General features: G+C 43.3%; 1 protein-coding gene across 1 annotated transcript; it reads left to right on the forward strand.

Moving 5' to 3' along the window:
- The first annotated feature begins 3 nt into the window (after window positions 1-3).
- Window positions 4-23,112, forward strand: CENPN (centromere protein N). Its single transcript, XM_045796057.2, has 11 exons — window positions 4-420; window positions 4,401-4,581; window positions 5,746-5,791; window positions 8,184-8,243; window positions 8,661-8,737; window positions 15,358-15,534; window positions 15,878-15,979; window positions 17,239-17,302; window positions 18,879-18,991; window positions 21,726-21,852; window positions 22,088-23,112. The coding sequence occupies exons 2-11, from the start codon at window positions 4,411-4,413 to the stop codon at window positions 22,168-22,170; spliced, it is 1,020 nt and encodes a 339-aa protein (XP_045652013.1). The 5' UTR covers window positions 4-420; window positions 4,401-4,410; the 3' UTR covers window positions 22,171-23,112.
- Window positions 23,113-25,602: the final 2,490 nt, after the last annotated feature.

The raw sequence follows: 25,602 nt of genomic DNA on the forward strand, positions 1-25,602 counted from the left end.
GGGGAAGGAGAGCGAGTGCACGGAGGCCCGGCGGAGCCTAAAACAGCAAGCCGAGCCAACAAGCCAGATTTAGGGGGCTGAGATTAACTGCATTTAACTAATATTCTCCCTAACAAGAGTGATGCGGGGACTCGGCGAGTTTCACTTCTGCCGCTCTCCCATGCGGCCCCCTGTGCCCAGGTGACAGTCCAAAGAGAGAGCTCCTGGGGGCGGGGCTGGAGGGCGGCAGGAACTGCAATTGGTGGCTTTGAAGGCGCAGCGGGCGGGAAGAGCTGCTGAGAAGAGACACTGCTGGCGATGACGGACTGTGAGAGACCCTCGCGCGGCGTGGGATCGGGCCCTTGAATGTGGCGGGAGCCTTGAGAAAGCCACATCCCAGGCCTGTGGGGCGACTTTTCCGCGACTGCCACACGTCCCAAGGTACGGGCATGGCGCTTGACCTCGGTTAAGAGGTGGGGGGCTACGGTTGAGTCTGGAATGAGAGAGGGCAGTGATGCTTGGACGTGGCGTCACATCCGCCCGTAGTGGGGCGAGGCCTTACCAGGACGTACGTCAGCTCCGGAGTAGCCACCAGTTGTCACGTGACGGGCTACTGTGCTACCCGAGGCTTGGGTTGAGGCTCTGTGGCGAGTTGGGTGTTTTGATTTTTTTTTTTTTAATCAGGCTTGGCTTCTTTTTCTTTTCTGTCAATGTGCATCTCGTGTTTTTCCTTATGCTCAAGTGGCAGCTCCTTAATGTAAGAGGAGGAGATCTACAGAAAAGTTAGCTAAAAGTGTTCTTTTTTTGTCCTGCGTTCATTCACCAAATGTCTTGAACACCTGATACATGCCAAGCACTGTACTACTAAGAGCTAGAAGTAAGAAGAAATCAGATACTCACGGGGAATCAAAAGTTTACTCAGGGGTTTACCAATCTTACTGGTGAGATTGAGTGCTCTCTTTCTACAAGAAGTCTGTAGAAAGGCATTTTGCAAACTTTACCCAGAATTAAGTATCTTCTGAGGCATTCTAAGAGTGCAGGCTCTCAAAAAAAAAAAAAAAAAAAAAAGGCAATCTCTAATACCCTGCTCGATATATGCCCACCTCCCAGTTCAAACCGATGGGGCCCCAGGAGTCTGCATTTTTACAAGCTTACCCACAAATCCAATGTTTTCGATGGGAGACGTTGGTTTGATACATCACTGGTGGACCCTGATTTTCTCCCCAGGTTTCTTATCTCCCCAGGCACGCTGGTTACAAAGAGTATCTAATTTATTCCACATGTATTTATCATTTAGGGATATAGTCATGAATAGAGCAAACATAGTTCCTACCCTAGTGGCTCAATATTGTAAAGCAATACAGTAATCAATAAGCAAGATAATTTTAGGGGCGCCTGGGTGGCTCAGTCGTTAAGCGTCTGCCTTTGGCTCAGGGCGTGATCCCAGGGTCCTGGGATCGAGCCCCACATCAGGCTCCCTGCTCGGCTGGGAGCCTGCTTCTTCCTCTCCCACTCCCCCTGCTTGTGTTCTCTCTCTGACTGGCTGTCTCTTTCTGTGTGTCAAATAAATAAATAAACTCTTTTAAAAAAATAAGCAAGATAATTTTAGATAGTTCTGTAAAGACAATAGGCAATAGAAGGTGGAGAGATACCTTTAGAATGGGTAGTCAAAATAAGTCTCGGACTAGAAGGCATCTAAGCTAAGCTATCAGTTACGAGAACCACACATGTGAATATGTGCAAGAAGAACCTTCTAGGTGGGGGGTAACTCCTGGTACAGTAGCCCTTCTCTGGAAGGATCCTTTTGTACTGGAGGAACTCAAGGCCAATGTAGCTAGAGCTCAGAAAGCCAGGGAGAGAGCGGTAGGAGATGGGGAGGAAGGCAAGAAGCAAACACAGGGCCTTGTAGACCATGGTAAGGGTTTTAGTTTTGACATTAAGAGAGGTTGGTCCTGTATCTGGATAAGAAAACAAATCAGGCTCAATTTTCATGTTCTTAATTCTGTTCTCATGTTCTTAATTCAGTTGTTTTTCTCCTTCTACACAACTGCTGATAGTTTGCTTTATTTTTATTTTAACTGCTGTTTTCACTACCTTCCTAAGATCCTGTTGACTGTCAGTATCTTTTGTGGAAGTGGGCAATGGTAATAGATTATATGCAGGGTTCAACAAACAGTAGAAATAAGTCGCAGCCTGGATTCTTGTTGGGGGTACTTCTCTCTTTGTCCTTGCAAATCTCATAGGCGTGGTGGAAGCAGATGAGATTGACAGATTGACTTGTGCCTCTTTTCTTAAACATGGACACTAACATCTGTATGCTCTTTCTTGCAAGATAGACAGAGAATTTAAATTTAAATTCTGCAGCTATCCTACTTAATCTTCGCTTAGAAGTCACACTTGCTTGCTTTTTGTGTGCCCATTTTAAAGGGGGCTGGGGGAAGATGCCCCATCAGGGTCCCCAAATGAGGTCAACTGTCATCCTCAGCCCATAGCTTCTGCCCTGAGGAAAGTCATAAAAGGGTTCAGAAACCCCCTTCCCAGTGCCACAGCTATGAGACAGCCACTAAGCTATGCTCCTGAAGATCATTGCCTTTGTCACTTGCTGAAGGAGCCATACCAGATTTGGGGCTCAGGACCTTTGGACTGTTGAAAAATCTCCCCTTCAGGCACCGGGCAGGAAGAGTGAGGTAGCAGCACTCTTTTAATTGGTGATACCTTAAAGAAGAAAGAGACTACAATCCTCTTCACCTCCATCTCTTACTGTGTCTTCTAGACTAAGACATCCCGCTGTTTATTCAGTGCCTCCACTTGGAGTCCAACAATTAACCTTAAAATGTACATATTTGAAATGGAATATCATAAAAAAATTTTTTTCTTGAGCTTTCTTCTGCCTATACCTGTAGTCTCCCCCAACTCAGGTAATAACAACTCCATTCTTCCAGCTGCCTGGTACAAACATTGGTATCACCTCTGAGTCCTCTTTCTCTCGTACCCCACCTCTAGTCCATCAGGATATCCTCTGGGCTCTCCCTTAAGAACATATCCAGAATATGACCTCTTCCCACCACCTGTACCTCGATCCACCCTCATCTCTTACCTGCCTTGCTGCAGCCTCCTGGCTGGCCTCCTGCTTCCACCACTGCCCCCAGGACAGTAACCAGACTGATCCCACCTCTTCTCAAAACCTTCCAGTGGCCAGTTTCTGTCAGAGTAGAAGCTATGATCCTTGCAGTGACCCCTGGGCCTCCATGTTCTCTGACCTTATTCCCTCCTCTGTGCCTTCTAACTCTCTCTCCACTCCGGCTTCACTGGAGGCATCCTTCACCCTGTTCCTTGAAAGCCCCAGGGCTTTTGCACTTGCTGTCCCCCCACCAGCTAGCCATGTGGCTCACTCTGTCCTCCAAGTATTGGCTCACATGTCCCCTTCTCTATGAGGCCTGCTCACTCCACCCCCACCTCATTCCCAACCTGCTCCATTTTAACTACTCTTAGTTTCCTAGCTCTGTTTCATTCTCTTCGCAGCATTTTCCACTTTTAACACATTTTATGTTTTTCCTGTTGCCTTTCTCTCCCCACTAGAATGGATGCTCCACACCAGTAGGGACTTTTGTCTTTATGGTTAAAGATGTAACTCCCCAATGTCCACAAAAATCCCTGGCACACACAGGTGCTCAGATTTTTTACATGAATTGGTGCATGAATGAATGATTTTCTTATCATTACCATCAAAAGATCAAAATACTCTAGCCAGTCAAGGAAAAAGAGCACTAATTCTTAAAACCTCCAAAGCATATTTAAGTATACAGCTTAGGGGCGCCTGGGTGGCTCAGCCGTTAAGCGTCTGCCTTCGGCTCAGGTCATGATCCCGGGGTCCTGGGATCGAGCCCCGCATCGGGCTCCCTGCTCGGCGGGAAGCCTGCTTCTGTCTCTCCCACTCCCCTTGCTTGTGATCCCTCTCATGCTGTCTCTTCTGTCAAATAAATAAATAAAATCTTAAGTAAATAAATAAACAAACAAACAGCCTAGGGGCACCTGGGTGGCTTAGTCGGTTAAGCGTCTGCCTTCGGCTCAGGTCATGATCACGGTCCTGGGATCGAGCCCTGTGTTGGGCTCCCTGCTCAGTGGGGAGCCTTCTTCTCTCCCTGCCTGCCGCTCCGCCTGTGCACGCGCTCTCTCTGTCAAATAAATAAAATCTTTTTTTAAAAAATTTAAAAAATAAAAAATAAAAATAAATATACAGCTTAAGGAGAAAATAACTAAATCCTCCTGTTGAAACACTCTTTGCAGAGTGCCTGAAAAAAGGTAAACATTTGGGTGTTTAACCTACAAATCAAAATCCTGGCTAAAAATATGCTGAAGAATTCAATTAAGTTAAACTTTTGTGTTACTACTTTGTTGTGCTGTTTTTGTTTTTATTAAAGTGCCGAAGAGATGGATGAAACTCTTGTCGAGTTTATCAAGAGGACCATCTTGAAAATCCCAATGACTGAAATGATGACAATCCTCAAAGCCTGGAATTTTTTGTCTGAAAAGCAACTGCAGACTGTGAACTTCCGGCAGAGGAAGGAATCTCTTGTGCAGGACTTGGTTCTGCTCTGTGAGGTAACAGTGTTCAAAATGATGAACCTTAAGCATCATACTACCGCCTTGGTTTTTTTCTTTCTTCCCTTTTTTGAATCCAAAAGAGATTTGAAGAACCTAATTCTTGATTGGCTTCTTTAACTTCCAGTAGAAGGCTTACAAATCAGTAAGAAAGTGAACACCATGGGAGGAAGTACAATCTGCACAAGTTAAAATAAGGAGCAGTATTCTTTTTTTTACCTATTAGATTGTCAAAGATGAAAAAATACTATTCAGATGGGTTGGTTAAGTTGTATGGAAAGAGACCCCCTCTTTCACGTGTATTTATTAACTTACTTGCTTTTTAATTTAAAATGATTTCAGATTATCAGAAAAGTTGCAAGTGTAGTACAGAACTTTCATATTTATGTACATTCTTCCTTCATTCACTTTTAAACAAACACGTTTCATGACCCAGCAAATCCACTGTGGGAAATCTATATGAAAGAAATTAATAAACAAGGAGGTATATATAAGTTTTATAATTGATAAACATTTATATACTTAGGTATAAACATGTAAATATTTATATATAAATAAGGATGTTAAGTAGCCTTGTTTAAAAAACAAAAAATTGGAAACAGCTGTACATAGGAGAAGAGATAATGACACATCCACATACCAAAATATTCTTCAGCCGTTAAAAAGAGTAAACTAGATCTTTATGTACAACACTGAGAAACACTGTATAATAGACATACATGAAAATGTATGTGTGTAGGGCAGTGGTTCTCAACTACGACAGTTTTGCCTCCCAGAGGACACAATGTCTGGAGACGTTTTTGCTTGTCAGAACTGTGGGAATGCTACTGGCTTCTAGTGGGTAGAGGCCAGAATGTTCCTTAACATCTTAGGACAGCCCTCCACCCACAGAATTATCCGACTAAATGTCAGTCTTGCCCAGTTGGGACACCTTGATGTAGAGGAAGTTTAGAAGGATACAGCTGATTTAAGAACAAAACAGGAGTCTGAAGGAGATGAACGAGCTGTAGACTGTGGGAGGAGAGTGGGGAGTGCCTGAACCGAGACACTTGGCAGGAGAGAACAGGCCGGACTCAGTTGCTTTAAGCAACCCTAAAATGTGCTGTAAATGGAGCAGAACCAAACTATTACCACGTTCACTAAATATGTTATCTTCTCTTTCAGGAGAAGCGTGCAAGTGTCCATGACGCAGCCCTTTTAGACATCATTTGTGAGTGTTGGTGCTTTGCGTTTACACTTCCCAGTCCTGCTTCCCTTTTTTTTTTTAAGATTTTATTTATTTATTTGAGAGAGTGAGCAAGCAAGAGAGCGTGAGCAGAGGGAGAAGCAGAGGGAGAGGAAGAAGCAGACTCCCTGCTGAGCAGGGAGCCCGATGCAGGACTCAGTCCCGGCACTCTGGGATCCTGACCTGAACCAAAGGCAGACGCTTCACCAGCTGAGCCCCCAGGCATCCTTGAAGACCCCAGTCCCGTTTCATCAGAGAGGCTGTTTTGTATGTAAGGGCTCAGATTCTTCAGTCAGGCAGACCTAGTTTCAGTCCCTCCTCTGTCACTTACCACTCTCGTGTCCTTGGTCGAGTCCCATCACCTTGCGAGGCTTAGACTCCTCCTAAGTAAAATGGAGAAAACAGCAGTACCTCCTTCACAGGGTGGCTCAGAGGGTTAAATAAAGTAATGCTTGGAAAGCTCTTAGCGAGGTCACTGACTACAGGAAGCACATAGTAGATATTTGTTAGGCTTCGTTTTGTTATTAACAGAATTTGAAAATACATTTACAAGAATTTGTTCTTATTACAGTGTAGTTTGTTATCTCCCCTTCCCTTTCTCTGGGTTTTTCCCTTTGTGTCCTAGTTTTCTTCTCTGTATTTTTTTTAAGATGTTTACTCTCCTCGTCAGGAGGCAACATAGTAGAGGGTCTAAGAACACAGGCCCTAAGGCCAGATTTCTTGGGTTCAGTTCATGGCTTTCTCATTGTCTCCCTGCGAGTCCTGGGGGGAGGCCGTTGACATCTCTGTGCCTCAGTATCATCACTTGACAAACCCGTATCGTAATGATGATATCACATAAGGTTATGATGAGGATGAAATAAGAGTCCTTGTCAGTTCTTTGAACAAAGCCTGGTATTTACTAACTAATTGTTATCAATTTCTATTGACTGCTTTCTATGATCTGTCTGGTATGTAACAAAAATCAGCTTTATATTCTGCTCCAACTATGAAATAGTGGAATTCATTTATGCATTTGCCTCTGGTTAAGTCGGTCTAATTTTCAGTGATTGGATTCTATCTAGACCAGAAAAGGTGGATCCATATAGCTCCCATTTCTCACAAGTTTGTTCAAATGTTCACTGAGCGCTACTATGTGGCAGGCTGTATGCTAGGTGCTGGTGGCTCAAATAGGTTGATTCACTCTCTCTTAAGTCACAGTCTTATGGAGGAGACAGGTTACTTAATCACACAAATGCCTTCTTGCAGACTGTAGTAGGTGCCGTGAAGGAGAACATAGAGGGGGGTCTGTGAGAGCAGAGTGGGATCTGCCACACTGAGGGTTTAGGGAAGACTTCCTTGAGGACATGAGCTGAGAGCCAAAGGATGAGTGGCATTAACTAGGCATAGGGGAGAAGGGAGGTTAAGGAGCAGGAGGGCAAAGGACACAGCACTGGAAGTCTTGGAGCAGGCGGGTTAACTAGAGGAGTGGAGAGAAGACGGGAAATGGGAGCTCAGTGATGCGGAGGGGTCAAACCAAAGGAGGCATAGGTAGGCAGATGATACAGAGACTTAGAGGCCACTCGAAGGATTTCAGTCTTTATTCTAAGAATAATGCAAAGCCTTCTGAAGATTATGAGCAAGAAAGAATCAGGTTCTTGTTTTTTCAAAACTTATTGGTTACAATGCAGAGACAGACCCGGGAGGATGGGAGAGACCTACAGTAGTCTGTTGGAACATCCAAGCAAGAGAGGAATGTAGCCCTGGTGAGACGAAAGGGGGAGGGAATGCAGAGAAGTGAGCAGGGCCAGGAAATACAACGATTAAAGCGGACCAGTCTTGCTCGTGGCTTGGTTATGTGGAGGGAGTGGGAAGAGTATGCGTGGCTCCAGTAGTGGTAAGTGCTACAAGGGAAAGCAAAGCGTGGTGGAGGGCGGGTGCGTTTGGGCAGGGGATCGGGTCAGGCCGCTCTGCATAGGTGACCTCTCAGTAGAGACCAGAATGAGGTGCACCACCAGCTAGGAGAAGAGGGCTCCCGCCAAAGGGAACAGCCAGTGCCAAGACCAGTCATGGGGAGCACGGCATCCCTGGCTGGGTGAGTGCCACGTTCTGTGGAGTAGACTCACGTGGAAAGAGAAGAAATGGTCAAAGTATGAGTAAATGCCAAATCTCTACTATATCAAGTAATTCTTCACAATTTTATTTAGTTGTCTGGAGAAAATTTAATCCATATGAAAGTTATATTTTGACTAAAAATGTGTATGATCTAATTTGTAAATTACTATTATTTTCTCTGGTGTCATATTATGTTAAATACATATTTAAAATATGTATTTATAAGCACATTACTTGGGAGTTCTAGGATATAATAGTAATAAGCTCTTCTTCCCTGTCTCAGATACTCAATTTCATCGGCACCAGAAAGTTTGGGATGTTTTTCAGATGAGTAAAGAACCAGGTAATGTTTTCCATTTTAAAAAAAAATTTTTAGTAATCTCTATACCCAACATGGGGCTTGAACTCACAACCACGAGATCAAAAGTCACATGTTTTTCCAACTGAGCCAGCCAGGCACCCCAATGTTTTCCCTTTTAAATTGAACATTTACATGTCATATCTTGGAAATTTTAAAATGAATAGCGATATGTTCCTCTTAAATTTCTCTTCTTTCAGAATGAGTAATTTCAAAATTACTCTTTTGTGGGCATAACAAGAAATATATTTGGTGATGCTGTGTCTGGCGTAGATTGGTATGATTTGATCATTGTAGCTCTTTGAGGTTATGCAAAATGCTTACCTTCAGAGTCTTTGCAGACGTATTTCTTGAACATTGTAGCTCCCTTGATTTGTCTTTTTTTTCTTTTCACTTTGACAGGTGACGACATTGACCTTTTTGATATGGAACAATTCAAAAGTTCATTTGTGAAAATTCTTCAGAGAGCATTAAAAAATGTAAGAACAAAATTTATCTGAATTTCCGTGAAATTCAATTTCAAGGCATCTGTGCAATTAAAACTTGCTCCTACCATGGTTTTTTTTTTATTTGTAAGAATTTTAATTAGTAATATTCCTTACTATTCTAGGCCAGATCACAGACAAATCCTACTTAATTATGAAAACTTTCCTCTCCCCTCACCTGTCAATTCAGGGCCAAATGCTTCTTTCTTAAGAGGAGCGCTGGGCAGTAGAACCCTCCACGGTGACGGAGATGTTCTACATCCACACTGTCTGGTATACTAGCTAACAACCACACGTGGCTGCAGTGCACTTGACATGTGGCCAGTGTGACCGACGAACTAGAATGGTTCTAGAATCGGGCACTAGCCATGGGTGGTGAGTGGCTGTAGGATTGGTCAGCATAGCAATAGAGCAGGCCTAGAATCTTCAGCTGCCGTTTCACTTTCACAAGTACCACCGAGTATCTTTTTTTACCACCGAGTATCTTTTTTTTTTCTTTTGAGAGAGAGCAAGGGGAGGAGGAGAGGGAATCTTAAGCAGCCTCCACGCCCAGCACGGAGCCCGACATAGGGCTCAATCCCACAACCCTGAGACATGACCTGAGCCGACATCAAGAGTCAGACACTTAACTGACTGAGCCACCCAGGTGTCCCACCACCAAACATCTTATTGTAGGTTCAGGCAATCTTTTTTTTTTTTTTTTTTTTTTAACAGCCTCCCTTACTGCATTCTCTTCCCACCCTGGTCTGCCTTAGTCCTCCTTGCAAAGGAAGACATTCCCAAAATCCTGTCACGGTCACCGTACTCTGGCCGTCCTCTCCAGAATAGTAATGTTCTCTCCCCATACACAAACTCCCTGACCTGGTCTTTCCGTCTCCTCAGCTCACCTCTGTGACTTCTGCCATACTTCTACCCGAGCGTATTCTCTCATCTCCTCTCTCACAGTGCCCCTTCTGTGTGAGGTTGGAATCCGTCCCTTGCATCCTCTTAAGGCCCCTGCTTTGCTGTTCTCTGTTCTATGTCACACTCGTAGTCTCTTCTCTACTGCTTATAAACACGCTCAGGTCTCAGTGGAAGGACGTCCACTCCCTGTGCTCATCCTCAAGCTCTGTTTATTCTACTGCAGCACTTTTGTGGGGAAATATTCTTTTCTTGTTCCTGACGTGTCCATTGGTACAATGACTCTGGCCCCTCTTCACTGTCCCCTTCGCCTTTCCCTGGCAGGAGCACTGACTTCGCGTGAATAAGAGCAGCTGTGCCCACAGGGGCACCTATCCTGGTCTGTTCCTCCAGGGCCGGCTCTGCAAGGGAGGCTACCTGGAGTCATTCTGCCAGTGACCATGTGGGCAACTCTGCCTGACTCTGGATTTTGTTATCTGGAGGGCCACTTGCCTGCAGATAGGAGCCAGTCACCAGTTTCTTGGTAATATGTGTTGGCCTCCGCCTACCAATTCTTTCACCTTATTTCTCAGTTGGTCCAGAAGGACAGGAAAAAGGGGTGGTATTTATTGGCCCCCTCAAAAACCTTTTCAAAAAGGCCCTTTGAAAGGGTAATGCATCTTTGCCAGCTTTGTGGTTAAGCCCCTTGCATTCAGACTACAGCTCTCGCCTCCATATTGAAACTGAATTTTGAAAGGCCGTGGTTCTCATGTGATCCCCAAACCAGCAGCATCAACATCACCTGGGAACATATTAGGCAAATACTTGGGCTCCATCAGACATGGTAGGGGTGGGCCAAAGCCCTCCAGGTGATACTAATGCCCAGTCCAGTGTGAGAGCCTCCCTGTTCAGGGCCACCAGTGATATCACCAATCCCATGGCTGGTTCTCTTTCACCAGAAATGCCAATTGCAAACACCTGTGTGTGCCAGGCCCTGGGCTGAGCCCTTGCTGGTCACTAACTCACTGCCCTGTCCTGATGAAGCAAGGTGGGTCCCACAGTGGCAAGCATCAGAGCCAGGGTTGAAATCCAGGCAGGTGGCTTTGAGCTCGTGCTCTTTACACCTGCACTGAAAGGCTCTCACAGCTCAGCCTCTGCCATGCGCCAGACCTACAACATCCATTTCTCGTGCTCAGGAGGGTCATGCTGTCAGAGAATTGGCAGTCCGACCCTCTTGATCCTGAATCTCTGTCTTCTCCTGGTTGTCTTCTGCCCACCCTAAACTGCTCTTCATCATCTCCATGACTAACTCCTTTCCTTTCCTTCTGCCCTTTGCTAGAGCGTCCCCCAGGGTTCTGCACCCAGCCTTCCCCCGGTGAGTTTCTGGGAATGACTTTAGTGGGAGAGACGAGGGAGATAGAGATAGAGTTGTTCATCACTTCCCTTTCAGAAGTGAATGAGTTGTCCCAACACCATTGTTGACTAATTTACCTTTTTCTACTCGTTTATCATCATTGGATTCCTCTGATTCGTTCATGTTTTTAGAGTCTGTGTTCTACTCCTGATCTCTTTCTCCTCATGCACTCCTGGATCCACTGCCTGCCCCTCGGGCATTACCACCTGTACTCCACACTCCAGCTGAACTGAACCAATCCTTAAGTTCTTGAACTTGCCATAGGCTGTTCCCTCTCCTTGGAACAACCTCCAGCAGCTGGCCTTTGCACAGCTCATTCCTCCCTCTCCCTCTGGCCTCTGCTTAACTAGTGCTCCCTCAGGGAGTGTCCCTGACCCACCCCAGATGGCGGTTCCCCCATCACCATACTCCTCCCACTTCCTGCTGTAATTGTCAGTCTTCCTCCAGACCCGTAGTCTCCCTGAGAGGAAACCGACCATTCTCCCCTCTGACACGGGCAAGGGCCGAACAAATGCTGGGGGTGAATGGATTGGGCACATTCTTTGCAAACTCCTCATTCCTTTAATTGCTGTAGTTTGTAAAATATTTTAATAACCATTAAGGCAAGGCAACCCTGTCCCTACCCCCAATTACTCTTCTTGACCAAAAATGTCCTGACTATTCTTCAAGATGAACCTTAGAATCATTTTATCAGGTTTACAAAACAAAACAAAATCTTCATCATTTTGAGTGGGGGTCCACTTTAATCTATAAACTAATTCAAGGGTAATTGTGAGCCAAGAGAAGGTATGTCTCTTTTTTTGCTTTTTTTTTCTCTTTTGTGAATAAGCACTCTTTGCTACTCTGTTCCTAAGTTGTTATTTTTTATTATATTATTTGAAAAATATTCTTACCATGAAATTTTCAGACATAAAAGGAGAGTCCCATCTGCACTGTGGTATGGCATGTGCACCTGCTATTCTTTAAACAAAGAGCCTCACTGGAACAGAATCCCGAGCCAGCTGTCCATAAATGGGAATATGTGGTCTGGACCCTTCTGGAAGCAGCCTTTTTATGAAGCTGAACATGACTGGCTAACTCTTCTTGAGAAACACTTGCAACAGTGTCCCTGCCCTGTTCGCTCCACACTAGAAGCCTAGAGAGAGCTGCCCTCAGCTGCACTTCAGAGCTTGTCTGTGTCCTTCCCTTTCAGTGCCCTCTTCCCCCATGACAGTCTTCCCTGCCCTTCTTTCCAACGCCAGGAACTTCTGATGTCTGAACCCCACGCCTCCTGCCCCAGCCATTCCAGGAGAAGAGTGAAATGCTCCCATACTTCAATGGCCACATATTTCAGTTGTGAAATTTCCTCTTTTATCACTGCTGTGTTCCAAAAGCTTTTGCCTCCTGAATGAATTTCAGGCAGACTAGTGGGAAAGGCTGGGACAACAAAGGAGATTTTTTATCGGTCACATCTTTCTGCTTGAAAGGCCAGCAAACGCCCTCCACCCTGTGTCTTCTCTGTCCCCCCTGCTCCGAGCTGGTCCACATATGCTAACCCCGTTCCTCAATTGACCAAGGACTCCCAGCTCGACTTCACTTTCCTCCTCATAACTAGCAGCTGACTAACCCCACTTTCCCAAAGGCTGATGTTGGTGATGTCATGCCCCATAGAGTCTCCCAGACTGAAAAGTAACTTGCCTGCTGCTGTAGGACAGACGTCTTAAACTTTCTGTGCCAATATCCCTTTTGCTGTTAGTGAAACTTACAGACCACTTCTTAGAAAATTATTTTTAAATGCTATAATAAGATACATAAAACTATAAGGAAAACCAACCATGTTAAAATACCATTATTAAGATATTAAAATAATAAGTTGTGCTACATCATGTGCTTCTTTAGTAACTTGGTAAATCATCTCACAGTAGGTCTAAAAACAACTACTTGCAAAGTAGTGATGGGGGTAAATGATATTTTTGAGGCAGGTGCAAAAATTGTAATGCATTAAGAAAATATTTGGGATTTCTACAGACAGCAAAGTAACAGGTCCTAACATTCTACCATTGCCTGCCTTCACAACTGAAGGAGATGCTCAATTTCAGTTAGTTCGTAGACACCCTGAATTCTAACCAGGGACTTCAGGTTAAGAACTTCCTGCCCTTGAACCAATTGGGTAGAGAAGCTGTTATGACAGGGAACTGAGAGCCTAACTGGGGAGCGATGGGTGGAGCCTGTGCCACAGAGGGTCTGATCCAGAGCCTTTGAGAGTGTGTGTGTCTTTGTATCCAAGAGAGAGAAAGAGAGAGAGAGATTAACTGTATATCTTACCAGGTAAAACTATTCAAAATACAGTGTTCTTGGAAAACTTATAGAGAAAGAAAAGACAAACTAAAAAATATGTTTCAATTGTGAAAAGGTAGCACATTTACTCTCCTTTTTATACCTGCATATCATGTAGTATAATAATGGTCATTTGTACTAAGTATATGAATATAGTTAAATATGTAGCAATTCTATGTGTTGTAAGCTTCATTTGATTCACATGCTAAACTTGTTTGTGATATGTTCAGTAGCTTGTGGATCATGGCCAGTTATAACCAGTTTATGGCCTGACTACCCTGGCCAGCAGGACAGTCCCAGGTTAGCCAAACCACTTAGGACCCTTGGCTGGACTAGTGTCCCAGTTAAGCTTGAACAATATTTATCTGAGCTATCCTCAATGAAAAACGTTTTCTCCTGGCTACTGAAGGATGATATCTGTTAAGATAGCTTCTTGGGAAAACAGTAAAGGTCTGCATTTGGGCCCTACCTCTTCGGGTATCTGAATATCATCTTTACTAGAAGAATGTGAGACAAAACATCTGAAAGCCATCTGGGCCAGGATTATACTGATTCTGTGAATATCTTTTTCTCTTAGCCCATTGATTTTTTATTTAACATTTTTGGATCATAGGCCCTTATGAAAATTTTGATAAGTGATAAGAAAGTGTACACTTAGACATGTGTGCCCGAGTCTGCATCCAAGATAAGGACACAGAGCTCTTTAAGCTTCTCCACAAGGCTTTACTTCAGTTATCCTCATTCTGGGCTGGAGAGATTACCTGAATACGTTGAGTGCAACCAATTTTCTCCCTCTGGTAAAAATGTACCCTCCATATACTGCATTCAGTCTCGATTTCACAGGCTTTGCTTTTGTAATGTGACACAAAGAGGCTCTTCAGAATCAGACCTGCCCTCTTCCATTCAAGCTGACAGAGGTCCACTGGGCACCTGTTGGGGACAAGCGCTGTGCTGCTCACTTGGGAAGGTCAGACAGCTCCGCGCACTCCACACGCTCCGCACAGTCTGCACCCCAGACCGGGGAGGGTTCCTTGTCTCATGCACTGAGGGGATATGAGAAAGCAGCCAGATAAAGAGTGGGCAGAGTCGGAATAACTGGCTGCTTTGCTAATGCCAGCAGCCACATTGCAGCCAGCTTTTTCCAGAGTAGGATACAAGAGGGAGGAAGTAAGAGATGTGGGGAAGCCAAGTGCACCTCTCTCGGATGCCGCCTGTCTGGGGTCTGACTTCCTAAGGGAAGCGAAATCAAGGGGGAGCTAAGAATCTAGGAACAGGCTATTAAATTCCACTGGCAATCACAATTAGAAGTTGAGAAAGATCTGTGTTTTATCCACGAAATGGAAATGAAATAGAATTTTCTATTTCTTGCCACGTTACTTTAGAGTAATTGTTAGCATCTGAGCTAAATGCATACAAGCATTAGGATTCATATATTTGAGCCCATTACTACATAGAAATCGTACTATCAAACTTTATAGTGCACACTAGGTCTGTGTTTGATGCTGAAAAGTCCTCCTTATTAAACAAGTATGGCATTTGTAAGGCTGCCTTATTTCATAAATTCTTACATGTCAGGGAGCAGTTTTTTAGAGACAAGCCCAAGAAATTGTTGAAAAATTGTGATACCCTAATTGTACGATTTAAAATTTGTTTTCCTTCCCAAAGACTTTGCAAGGTATAAATGTATCTTTCCAAAGCACCATAAAATCTTTCCCCAAAGATCCCCCAAACACTGTCATGAAGAGCAGAGAAGACTGCTGGATCTCAGCTTGTGTGCAAGGTTACAGTGACATCCTTCACCCCTAAGAGCACTTGCTGGTGCCACAGACTTTTTTTTAATGTGACTTTTTTTCTCTTTAAGTAATCTCTACACCCTACGTGGGGCTCAAACTCCCAGCCCTGAGATCGAGAGTCACATGCCCTACCGACTGAGCCAGCCAAGCCCCCTGGTGCCACAGATTTTGATTAGGAAACTTAACTCTTTTTGTTGTTGTTGTTGTTGAAGGTGACGGTCAGCTTCAGAGATGCTGAGGAGAATGCAGTATGGATTCGAATTGCCTGGGGAACACAGTACAGAAAGCCAAACCAGTACAAACCTATTTACGTGGTGTACTACTCCCAGACTCCCTACGCCTTCACTTCCTCCTGCCAGCTAAAGAGCAATATACCCCTTCTGGGTCAGGTATGGAACAATTACTATGAGCCACAGTATTTTTACTGCTCTTATCTCAGGGGTCTGCGTGGGGTTAAACTGCTCAATAAGCATTTTATATAAAATGCCCCATGTAATTCTTGATTTCCTAAAATAAGGAGCAGAAGGTGTTCTACAAGTGGGAGCATGGCACAAGCATTGGTTTGGAGCTCTCTGTTACTGTCTTTTCATCTAGAAGTAATGTATGCTTAATGCAAAAATTCAACCAAATATTATATATATTATAAATACCGGGCGATAAACATGGTAATCCTAATAAATACCGGGCGATAAACATGGTAATCCTAATAGTCTTGCGAATTTTCACTTCCAGGCACTGACAGTTGCTAGCAAGCACCATAAGATTGTGAAAATGGACCTCAGAAGCCGGTATCTGGACTCTCTGAAGGCTATTGTTTTTAAACAGTATAATCGGGTGAGCCCCTCAGTGACTCTCTTTCAAGTTACATCTCCATGTTCTCGTTCACACGTGACTTAGAAGCATCTGAGCAGGTGGGAAAGTCCACCTCAAACAGAAGGAGATCATTTCAGATATTACTGAAGTGGAGAAGGCTTTCAGTTGGTTCGCATGAAGGCAAAGCACAGTGCCTCACTTTCCTCTTGTTACAATGGCATTGTGTTTCATACTGTTTACTACTCATTAGAGTTTATGTTACAGATCGCAGTTTCCAAATCAGCTATTCCAATTAGAATGTATTTTATCCTTACCGTTACTTGACACTGTCTTTCAGAGCTAATTATATTAATCTATTATTCAAGAGAGAAGTAGAATTCATTTTTGTCCCATCAGTCAGGCAGGTGATACCGGAGTTAGAAGGAAAGGAGAAAACATTGGTTTATTATTAAGTCCCACAATTTATTTGTTTGTTAGAATTATTTGAATGCATTGTTTCCTTTAATGATAAGAAGAGATCTGGCCTTACTCACAGACTCAGGGTTATTTTTTCCTCTGCATGGCAACAGTGTGCTCTTATGTTTAGACTCCTGTAGGTGGATTGTTAATGATCTGTGTATAACTTTGAGCCCTTAGACATGTTACACTTATGTATTTTCATCTGTTCTAAGTAGAAAGAAGTGATGGCTCTCTGCAAGCCACTCTTTAAGGAAAAAAATCTAACATTGAGTTAGTGGTTTTCTCCCACAGCAACCCGCTCCCCTCTTACCCACCACCCTTCCACCCGTTCTGCTATGACATTTGCATTCCTAGCATAATTCACACTGTCAAACAATTATAAAACATTGGCTGCAAAGGGAAAAAGGATTGAGAGATTGACTTCAGTAGGAAAGTGATTTTTCCAAAACAAGCGTCCGCGAGTATTTCACAGTGATGAAGACATAACTATAAAGCGAAGCATCACATTGCAAATCCTGCCTGGGATTCCTCTAGCTTTTGCACTCACCACCCATGCTTCATCCAGATCCATTTCAATGCTAACAAAGTACAGAGCTCATTCAAAACAGACATGTTGCTGGCCCAGCAGTCCCTGCCAGTCTCCTGCTCTGAGAGAAATGCTTACCTCAGTCTGCATGTGGCCTCAAATCTCTTTTTGTTGAAAAAAATAAAGATAAGATTCAACACACTGTTACGTATTAAAACCATTTATTACTTATATTTCAAGATGTTAAAATTAGGAAAAGATTCACTTTTTTTCTTCCTTTCCTTCTTTTTTTTAGACCTTCGAAACTCACAACTCCACTACACCTCTGCAGGAAAGAACTCTGGAGCTGGATATACACAGTATGTGTGTTTTAAGATAAAACCGAAATTTGGAAGCACTTCGTCCCTTTTTAGATTTCTGTCACTCGGTTAAACATTCAATCACCAGGAGCTGGATTCAGAACTATCTACTGCTTTCAGAAAAATTGAAAATTAACTTTCTGTTGAAAAGAGAAACTAAGGGATGCCTGGATGGCTCAGTCAGTTAAGCAGCTGCCTTTGGCTCAGGTCATGATCCCGGGGTCCTGGGATCAAGCCCCACAAGGGCTTCCTGCATGGGCTCCCTGCTTAGCAGGGAGCCTGCTTCTACCTCTTCCTCTGCCCCTCCTCCCACTCATGCTCTCTCTCTCTCACAGACTTTATCTCTCTACTAAAATCCTTTTTTTAAAGACTTATTTATTTATTTATTTATTTATTTGTCAGGCTGAGAGAGAGGGGGAGAGTGAGTGTGTGAGCACAAGCAGGGGGAACAGCAGGCAGAGGGAGCAGCAGGCCCCCACTGAGCAAGGAAACTAACCAGGACTCAATCCCAGGGCCCTGGGATCATGACCTGAGCCAAAGGCAGACTCTTAACCGACTGAGCCACCCAGGTGTCCCTCTCTCAAATAAAATCTTAAATTAAAAAATATATAAATAAATAAGTAAATAAATAAATAAATAAATAAATAAATAATTTTTAAGAAAAGGAAAACTAAGCTACCGTAGGTTCCTTTTAGAATTTACTAGAACATCAAGTAATAACGCTTAAAAACAAAAATTAATAGTCAAGCATTTCTAGTGTGCTGAGCATCACACTCAGTTGCTTATAGGTATCACTCTCTTCACGTTCATAGTAGTCCCCTGAACAATCCCTGTTCATCAGGTAGCTGGGTTTCAGAAGGGTTAGTAGCTCGCTAGGCAAACTTACACAGCTAGGAATCACCAAAGCCAGGGGTGGCATCCAAATCCGTGTAGGTCTGGAGCCCTGGCTCCGAACGTGCTGGATACACTGCTTCTTTAATCAGAGTTGTGACTGTTGCTCCTCCCAGATGGCAGGAGTCTGTCCATGGAAAACCCAGGAGAAGAGAGTAAGAAACTACAACAGTGGACCAGAAAGTTGAGAAGAGTGGTGGGGTACAATCTAGATTTCTAGAAATGAACATTTTCCTATCTCTCAGCAGTGATTTGGCAATCAAATGAAATGGTACAGCAATTAGGAATAAACATTTTTGTGACTTTGTGCGCTGGCATAGGAACTGCCATTGATTTCACATTAGGTGAAGAAAGCAGAATACAAATTTGTGTGTATTTTACAATCGCCGTTTAGAAAATACACATCTTTCTATTCATGAAGAAAAAGACTAGACAGAAATATACTAAAATGTTAACAGTGCTTTCCCTTCGTTGGTAGAATTATGGGGGGGGGGGTTTATTTTATTTACCAGCCTGCATTTTGCAACTTTCCTATAACAAGGAATTACTGCAGTCAAGAGAAGAAACAGTAAACGTTATTTTTAAATGACGCGAGCAACTTGAAAGGTTAGGAATGAAAGGAGGATACTTAATGGATGAAATATATTTCTAATATCTGTTGTCTTTTGAAATCTTCCGTATATAGTGGATTCACGGATCATTCATGAAAACAGAGTAGAAAAAGAGAGAGTCCAGAGAGTGACTCAAGAAACTTTTGGAGACTATCCCCAACCAAGACTAGAATTCGCACAGTATAAGGTGGGACATTGCTTTAAACATGAACTACGAGTTATCCATGTGTTTTTAAAAGAACAAAAACTTTAAGTGGAAAACAATGATAAGAAACTTTCTTTTCCTTTATCACTTTTCTTCTTTTAATTCCTCTTCTAATTATTGAGTAGAGCTGACACACGATGTTACAGCAGTTTCAGGCGTCCAGCAAGTCTGTATGTTACTCAGCGCTCACCATGATAAGCGTAGTCAGTATCACTTTGATTTTGTATGATGAATTTACGAGTTAGAATAGACTTCTTCATCGTATTTATTAAGTGCCTCTGTTAGCAAAGGAGACTTTTAGAAATTAGGACTTTGCCTTTTTATTTCATCTTACATACTAATTTAGTTATGCGGAACTAGACACCGTCTGTATTTTTGAGGGGAGAAAATTGTAGGCTGTACCTTTCTAGCCCATCCGTACATAGAGCAACACGTACACATAGTTAGTGCTCATAAATACTCGTTGAATAAAAGAGTGACTGAATAAATAAGTCATGACATAGCCCAGCTGGCATCACAGGAGAAGAACCAGTAGCCTAGTCAATACTGCAAACCTAGCTCATTTCAGAAGTGTGCCACTACCCACCAGGAAGGCCAGCTTGGGGGCAAAGCCCAGTGTCCCCATTAGAAGAATTCAAGGTTTATATCATGATTGCCCTAATCTAATACTTGCGCTCATATTCCTAACACCCTCCCCCACCTAGTTAAATCCTTTCTGCTTAGCACCCCCCACAGCCATGGGCAATGCTTTAAATCCACCATTGATCTGATCACTCAGGCCCAGCACCTGTTTTCTTTGATTTGTTTTTTTTAGTGGGAAAAGCTGACTGATATCTTTCACTTTGGGCTCCCTACATGACAGCTTTAACCCAGTTCCTCTGAACAGCCCATACTCTAAGACACTGGTTCCCGAATGTGGTCTCTGGACCCACCATATCAGCATCACTTGATAATGGGTAAGAAATGCAGATTCTTGGCCCCGCTGTGGTCCTATTGGATCAGGGACCCTGGAGGGGAGACCCAACCCTCTGTTCTTACAAGCCCTCTGGCTGATTCTGCCCACTAAAGAGAACCACTGATCGGGAGTAAGTAAGAATCCACAAATCTGCCTGTATATACAGTTTAGAATATCTCTATTCTGTAATTGAGGTACACATTGATTCATACCTTCTATTAATATTCCCTACCTTTTCTATTTTGAAAAATGTCAAACCCTCAGAACACTTGCAAGGATATTACAATGAACACCCATTTCCCCTTTGCTTCAATTCACCAATTGTTAATATTTTGCCACATTTACATTTGTTGATTTATTCTGAACTGTTTGAGGTAGCCACAGACATTATTCACCCTCTAAATATTCAGCACACTACCTCTAAATTTTAAGAGTCACTTTAAGTAAAAAAAAAATTGAAATTAGAATCTAAGACTCAAGTACCTATTGAAGCAGCAGACTTGGATATTTGGTGATATTAAAGGATTGGTAGATTGTTACTAATTTTTTTAGGTATGGTAAGGTTATGGGGGTAAAGTTTTTAAAAAGAGTCCTTAGGGGCGCCTGGGTGGCACAGCGGTTGAACGTCTGCCTTTGGCTCAGGGCGTGATCCCGGCGTTCTGGGATCGAGCCCCACATCGGGCTCCTCCGCTATGAGCCTGCTTCTTCCTCTCGCGCTCCCCCTGCTTGTGTTCCCTCTCTCGCTGGCTGTCTCTCTCTCTGTCAAATAAATAAATAAAATCTTAAAAAAAATAAAAATAAAAATAGTCCTTAGATCTGTTTTAGATACATACTGAAATATTCACAGTTGGAATAGCATCATGTCTTGGATTTACTCCAGAATAATCCAGTGACAGTGGTCAGTAAGGAACAGGGGGGGGGGTCATAGATAAAACAAGACTAGCCGTGAATTGATAATGGTTTCAGCTGGGGGATGTGCACACGGACACTCATTGTACTGTGCTCCTTACTTTTGTGTACTTTTGAAATCTTCCATAATAAGGTAAAAAGAAATCACGGTAGTGACTCAAAAGACATGACATTTTTACATCAAAATGACAGATTACAACGGATAGTGCTAATTTGCCATTAAGAATGCAAATGGGATGTGATGAGCACTTGAGTGTTGTGCGCAAGTGATAAATTGTTGAACAGTACATCTGAAACTAAGTGTGTAGTACATGTTGGCTAATTGAATTTAATTTAAAAAAAAAAAAGAATGCAAACTAGGGAGCGCCTGGGTGGCTCAGTCGGTTAGGCATCTGCCTTTGGCTGAGGTCGTGATCCCAGGATCCTGAGACCAAGCCCCACATGTGCCTGGCATGTCAGGCTCCCTGCTCAGCGAGGAGTCTCCTTCTCCGTCTCCCTCTGCCCCTCGCCCCTTTCATGCTTGCACTTTCTCTCTCGCAAATAAATGAATAAAATCTTAAAAAAAAAAAAAAAAAAAGAGAATGCAAAGTAAATGCTCAGATAAAGGTCACCTGAGGGTTGAACTCACCTCCCAGGTCCCTGTGTGTCAGGCAGCAAGACATTTTGTGTGTTACCATTTGACACACTGGTTGCCCTCTATGTTTGCAGTTAGCAAATCAAATGGCTCACACCCCCCTTAATCCCTGTATTTCTTGATGACAAGAAGTAACGAAATGCATAACCTGGTTTCATTATAGTTTACCATTCCCACTGACTTATTTAGTAGTTATTTGTAAATGTGTTTGTTGACAGCTTGAAACGAAATTCAAAAGTGACTTCAATGGAGACATCTTGGCGGAGAGAAAAGAGCCCCTCCGGTGCCTAATAAAGTTCTCCAGTCCGCATCTCCTGGAAGCACTGAAAGCCTTAGCACCAGCTGGTAAGTAGTCAGCTTATCTTACAGGCGGGAAGAATTAACGACACACTACATTCGATCCTCTCTTTTTGCTGGCTAATTACCTCTGAGTTTTCTCCTGGCTCAGTCTGCTATCCCCTCATACCCTATTTTGCATGTTCTGCTTCTGCACCTCATGGGGGTCCAGGATCCACCCTCGAATCTCAGCCATTGTTAAACTGACTGACTTTCTTTTCTTTTCTTTTCTTTTTAATTTCAGGTATTGCAGATGCACCACTTTCTCCGTTGCTTACTTGCATACCCAATAAGGGAATGAATTATTTTAAAATTAGAGATAAATGAGATGTATGCGGTTTTGTAAGCACAGCATCTCTTTGACTCTTGCATTTCAGTCAACAGCTAGCCAGATAGCTTCTGTTTTGAACTTGTGTTTTTAGAAATTAATTCTGGATATTGATAGTTCAGAAACATTCACTATAATTGTTGGGACTGATTCTTTCCTCCTCCACTGTGTACCTCTCTCCGCCATATCCTGCAAAGCATAGCAATTGTGGGCCTTTCAAAAGTGACAACATGTCCTTTTTCTCACTGCTCTCTCCTCCATCCTGGAGAGACCAGGTTCTAATTGCTTGTTTCCAAGGATTTTGTCTGAAGCCTTGGACCCTGGAAAGTAGCAGCGAAAAACTATCCTCAACTCAAAACTTTCTAGGAAGATCATAAAATCAGTCCAGTCAAAGGGTAGAGTTGGGTCCATGATGTTATTGCAGGAGGTAGCATATCAGATGATTCAGTAATATAAAATAATAGTTTCATTGTAAATATGATACTTTTCATAATCTGTTTTATCATACATTCAGACTCACCACACTATACTGATTTGTGAATAAAGATTGGAAAACTGGCATATCAGTTACTTTTGATGGAAATTGTTCAATGATCATCACTAAATAGCATGTCCTTTCTTAATAACATTTCAAAATATAGTCCCTCTTTTGTTCCACAAAGGATTTGGGGTATAAAAACATATATTACAATGATGATAAAATGAAAAGGTGAGGCCCTCTGGGCAAATAGGAAAGCAAACAAAAAGCAAGGAGGACAGAATAAAGCCAAAGATAAAATAGCCATGTGACAAGATACAGGGGCCTCCAGCTGCTGGAAAGTCGGACAATTAGAATGAAGTCAGCCAGTGGTCAAAGCAGAAAAGAAAACACCAATTTGTGAATGAAGATATTTAAAAACTGGTACATTGGTTACTTTTGATGAAAATCAAAAACAGGCTTAATATACAGATATATAAATACAATCAGAGGAGGAGGGCTGAGCAATGCTTTATAATGTAATGGTATTGTCTACAGATGACAGATATGTGAAAAATATGTTTTTAAACGTAATTAGCAAATGGCATAGACACTTCCGTTATGTCAGAGTGAGGCACTGAGTCTGTCTGGGCTCAATTATGCTAATTTCCTTGAAGGCATACACATGGTATCGAGCATCTGTCCCTATGTGCACACAGGTGGCAGGCACTTTCGCTCGGTGCCTGAATGCCTCTGTTACGCCTGCACAGAGGCCCTGCAGGTTCCCAGATGGATTCTCACAGGCTCACAGCCCTCCTTGGTGCTTGGCAGTGACGTGCAATCGGAGCCTGAACAAGGAAGACACTCATGATATTATCCAGCCTATAGTGGAATCACTTGAGGCTGTACCCTATGGCCCTCCCAGACAGAGGCACCTACTTCAGGAAATGAGAATACTTGGAACTCATTATCTCTTATGTACTTGATGTTCAGTCGGCCCTCAGTTCTTCTTTAGGAGGAATTATTCTTTAAGTAGATATAATTTGGTATATTCCATGGAGGAGGTGAGTTCAATTTCTTCCTACGTCACTGTCTTGCACTGGAACTTCTGTTATGTACTTGATGATCCAGAGACGCGTACTGCATTCCAATGCAGTCTCGGGAACAGATGGATCAGTAGTACAGACCCAAGGACCTCTATGGCCAAAGGAATTTATTGCACATTAGGTAGGGTCTCCAAAAATGAATGGCTAACATTTATGGAGTACTTCCTATGTCGGTGCTAAGTATTTTATGTGCATTATCTTATTTTCACAACAATCCTATAAGGCAGGCAGCATTACTAGTCTTATTCTACTCTGGTGAATACCAGAGCTTCCGCTAGTAACCCCAGGCACTCAGATTCCAGAGCCTACACTCTTAGACACCATGCCGAAAAAAATAGTAGCCTGTAGAGCCTATCCCCCGACACATAATTGTAGGGGTTGGTTGGTTGGTTTTTTTGTCCCACAGTACTTTTTTTTTTTAATTTATTTATTCAATAGAGATAGAGACAGCCAGAGAGAGAGGGAACACAAGCAGGGGGAGTGGGAGAGGAAGAAGCAGGCTCATAGCGGAAGAGCCTGATGTGGGGCTCAATCCCATACACCGGGATCACGCCCTGAGCCGAAGGCAGACGCTTAACCGCTGTGCCACCCAGGCGACCCCCCACAGTACTTTTAAAATCAGAATTAGCTTCTGTGATGGGCAGAATAATGCCCCCTACTCAGATATCCACATCCTAATCCCTGGAATCTGCAAATACATTGCCTTACAAGGCAAAGGAGCTTTTGCAAAGGGAGATTATTGTGGACTTTCTGAATGGAGTCACTGTAATCACAAGGATCTTCACAAGTGCAACAGGAATAGGGGAGAGCAGAGGGAGAAGTCTGTGATGTGATGAAGACTCAACTCACCAGTACTGACTGAGAAACTGGAAAAGGCAAGTAAGCAGATTCTTCTGTAGAGCCTGCAGAAGAAATGTAGCCCTGCCCACACTTTGATCTTAGCCTGGTACTTGTGTCAGACCTCTGACACAATCTGTGTTGTTTTAAGCCACTAAGATTGTGGTAATTTGTAACTGCAGCAATAGAAAACTAGTACAGCTGCTGATATACAAGTTCGAAGTTTTCCCATAAAAACCTTGAAAAATAAATCTAGCGATACCAAAGATAAGTAGCAGCTGCCCCCCTTTAAACAAAGGATGGAGTTTTCCATTTCACTGCAGTCCTCACTTCTCCCTTTTGTCTACACCTGGCCTCCTATGCTCATTTACATGGTCTAGCTCGTCCTTGTAAGTACTTAGGTTTTGGAACCCTGCACTGAGTCATACTGTCCGCTAAATAGTAATCGGATTTCAGCAGTTAAGAGGCAAAAACAAAAAAGATACGGCAAGTAAATCCAGCTTCCCTTAAAGTGATTAACTCAAGCATAGCGACTCATTCGTTTGTACAGTGCGACCCAGGGCTTGTGTCTTCTCTGCAAAATGGGGGAAAACTTATAGTACATGTTTTGAGGACAAAATGAGATACAAAATGAAAAGTGCTTTCCCCAGTGTCTAGCACATGGTAAGCCCTCAATAAACAATGGATGTAATTAACATACCATTGCCTGTCCTGCCATTGAATATATGGGTTGTTTCTGATCTTTGGGGAAATAAAGTTCCTGAGCGTATTGCTTTTCCTTCTATCCAATTATTGCCCAAGGTTAATTTTTCTGGGAAGATGAAGAATGGATCAGTGGGACCAATACCTTCGACCTGTTCGCAAGAACCCCTGTGAAGTTTCGTAACCCTCCTGCCTCACTCAGCGGCGGCTTCCCGCAGACGCTCCCTCCATGGCCGGCAGGGGGCGCCGCTGCCGTCCGGGCCCCGCCGGATGCTAATGAACCTGCAGGCCCCGCCCCCTGCCGGAAGTGGCCGAGGCGGGAGGCGGGG

Source organism: Ursus americanus, chromosome 21, assembly GCF_024610735.1.
Source record: "Ursus americanus isolate L20-20 chromosome 21, mUrsAme1.1.p, whole genome shotgun sequence".
Lineage (NCBI taxonomy): Eukaryota > Metazoa > Chordata > Mammalia > Carnivora > Ursidae > Ursus > Ursus americanus.